A 2500-nucleotide genomic window follows, 5' to 3' on the forward strand; every position below is an offset into this window, starting at 1 on the left:
TGTACATACTGTAATACCCCCATGCCTTCTCTGAACAGACAGTACAACCCCTCCTGTTTATTCATATCTATATTCATAGCGTGTACATAATCCCTCCCTACCGGTATCTTTATATTGTATAGATTTGTATAGCTTTGTGTAATTTGTAAATTGTGTATTTGTAATTACGTACAGATTTAAGTACTACTTACGTAATCTTTAGAGCTGGTATTTCACTGTATATTGTACACTGTACTTGTACACATGGTTTAAAAAAAAAAATGGTCACACTTTACAATAAGGGTCACACAAAACATTAGTTAACTGTTAACTAGTGCTTATTTAGGGTTAGGTTAGGTTACTAATGTTAATTAATACCTTAGTTAAGGTTAGGGTTAGGGAGTGAGTTAAACTTAGGTTTTGAGCCACTGAAGGGTCAGTAATGGACATAACAGGAAACAGGAAACAGGAAACAGGACCAATAACCGTACCGTTGATGAGGAAGAAGAATGCTCCGGTCTCGTTGGCGACGGCGCGAGCAACTAGGGTCTTCCCTGTACCTGGGGGGCCGTAAAGAAGGATTCCCCTGGGGGGCTGGTAACACACACACACACACACACACACACACACAGAAGAGGGGTTATAGTGAGTATGTACTATAATGGATAGAATGTGTGTATATGTATATGTGTGTGTGTGTGTATGCGTGTGCATGTGTGTATATGTATGTGTGTGTGTGTGTATATGTATGTGTGTATGTGTGTGTGTGTCACCTTGACTCCGATGGCCTTGAAGAGCCCCGGGTGTCTGAGTGGCAGCTCCACCATCTCCTTGATCTGGGCCAGCTGCTTGCGGCAGCCCCCGATGTCATCGTAGCCCACGTCGTTCAGACTCTCCTCCTCGTCCTATGAGGAGACAGCAGAGGGGCGGGGCTTAGGGGACACCACACACCTCTGTCATCCCCTCAGGAATTCAGACCAATCGGACGATCGGATGTTCACAGAGTAGGAAATGATTCATGTTTTGGTGACAGCGTTTCTTGGCACATGCTCTAGCAGGCCGTCGTAGCATTGGTTGAGGAAGGTGTCGCTCTCAGACCTCTCTCTTGATTGGCTCCCCCTCGCAGTGGATGACGGTGTCCGGGGCGACGATGCAGTGAGGGGCGGGGTCTGTGTCCACCACCTTGAACTCCACCGCCCGCATGCCCCCCCTCACCAGGAAGATGTCGCCTGGCAACACAGGAGCGACGACGAGGTCATCGGAGGGGGACGGTTGAAGCGTACAGAAGGATGATGTGGTAGGGGTCGAGGAGGGACAATTGAGACTCAGCCCAGGCGTGTGGTAGGGGTCGAGGAGGGACAATTGAGACTCAGCCCAGGCGTGTGGTAGGAGTCGAGGGGGGACAATTGAGACTCAGCCCAGGCGTGTGGTAGGAGCCGAGGAGGGACAATTGAGACTCAGCCCAGGCGTGTGGTAGGGGCCGAGGAGGGACAATTGAGACTCAGCCCAGGCGTGTTGGTAGGAGTCGGGAGAGACTTTTGAGACTCAGGGTGCCTGTCCGCCGGCGAGCTGTATTTTCTCGTTGTTTACGTCGGTTGGTTAATGAGCTCTATTGCTCCAGAGACGAGAGCTGTAGCCCCATGAGCTCTAGGCTTTTTTTTCCGTTGAACAAAGTTGAACTTTTCGGGCTGGAGCTAGGATGTAAAAGGCTGTTCTGACGATGACGACGGTCGATTTCTGGCAAGACTGCCAACAGTAAACATTAGCGCTAGCTAACATTAGCTAGCTATCTTAACTTAGCTAGTTAATACTCCAGTCTGGAAAAACACGACCGTCGGTGCTAACGTAGGTTTAAAACATCGGTAGCCTAGCCAAGCTTTAGCTCTAAGCTCTAGTGCCCTCTAAGGCAGCCGTGAGCTTGGCGCTGTTCAGCTACACACCGAGGTTATTAAAGTGCTCTGTTCGATTTACTGCACTTTTTGTAAAAATAAATAAATAAATAAAATAAAATAAAAATCCAATATATGCAATAAATAGGTCCAGGGGAGTCATAACTATCTGTACAGAAAATATAGCCAACGGTGTAGTGCAGCCCAGGTTTAGTGTAGGAGTCGAGTAGAGACTATTGAGCCTCAGCCCAGGTTTAGTGTAGGAGTCGAGTAGAGACTATTGAGACTCAGCCCAGGTTTAGTGTAGGAGTCGAGGAGAGACTATTGAGACTCAGCCCAGGTTTAGTGTAGGAGTCGAGTAGAGACTATTGAGACTCAGCCCAGGTTTAGTGTAGGAGTCGAGTAGAGACTATTGAGACTCAGCCCAGGTTTAGTGTAGGAGTCGAGTAGAGACTATTGAGACTCAGCCCAGGTTTAGTGTAGGAGTCGAGTAGAGACTATTGAGACTCAGCCCAGGTTTAGTGTAGGAGTCGAGGAGAGACTATTGAGACTCAGCCCAGGTTTAGTGTAGGAGTCGAGTAGAGACTATTGAGACTCAGCCCAGGTTTAGTGTAGGAGTCGAGTAGAGACTA

At 48.2% G+C, this 2500-nt stretch overlaps 1 protein-coding gene across 1 annotated transcript in view; it reads right to left on the reverse strand.

Moving 5' to 3' along the window:
• The window catches only part of LOC311327282 (transitional endoplasmic reticulum ATPase), a gene marked incomplete at both ends in the record, with an annotated part of 13774 nt that overhangs the window by 7493 nt on the left and 3781 nt on the right, over positions 1-2500 (reverse strand). The window contains 3 exons of the mRNA XM_084460314.1: positions 471-573; positions 753-884; positions 1078-1208. Of these exons, the coding sequence (XP_084316440.1) occupies positions 471-573; positions 753-884; positions 1078-1208 (366 nt within the window). The remainder of the gene's footprint in view (positions 1-470; positions 574-752; positions 885-1077; positions 1209-2500) is intronic.

Source organism: Borostomias antarcticus, assembly GCF_949987555.1.
Source record: "Borostomias antarcticus genome assembly, chromosome: 31".
In the NCBI taxonomy this organism is placed as follows: domain Eukaryota; kingdom Metazoa; phylum Chordata; class Actinopteri; order Stomiiformes; family Stomiidae; genus Borostomias; species Borostomias antarcticus.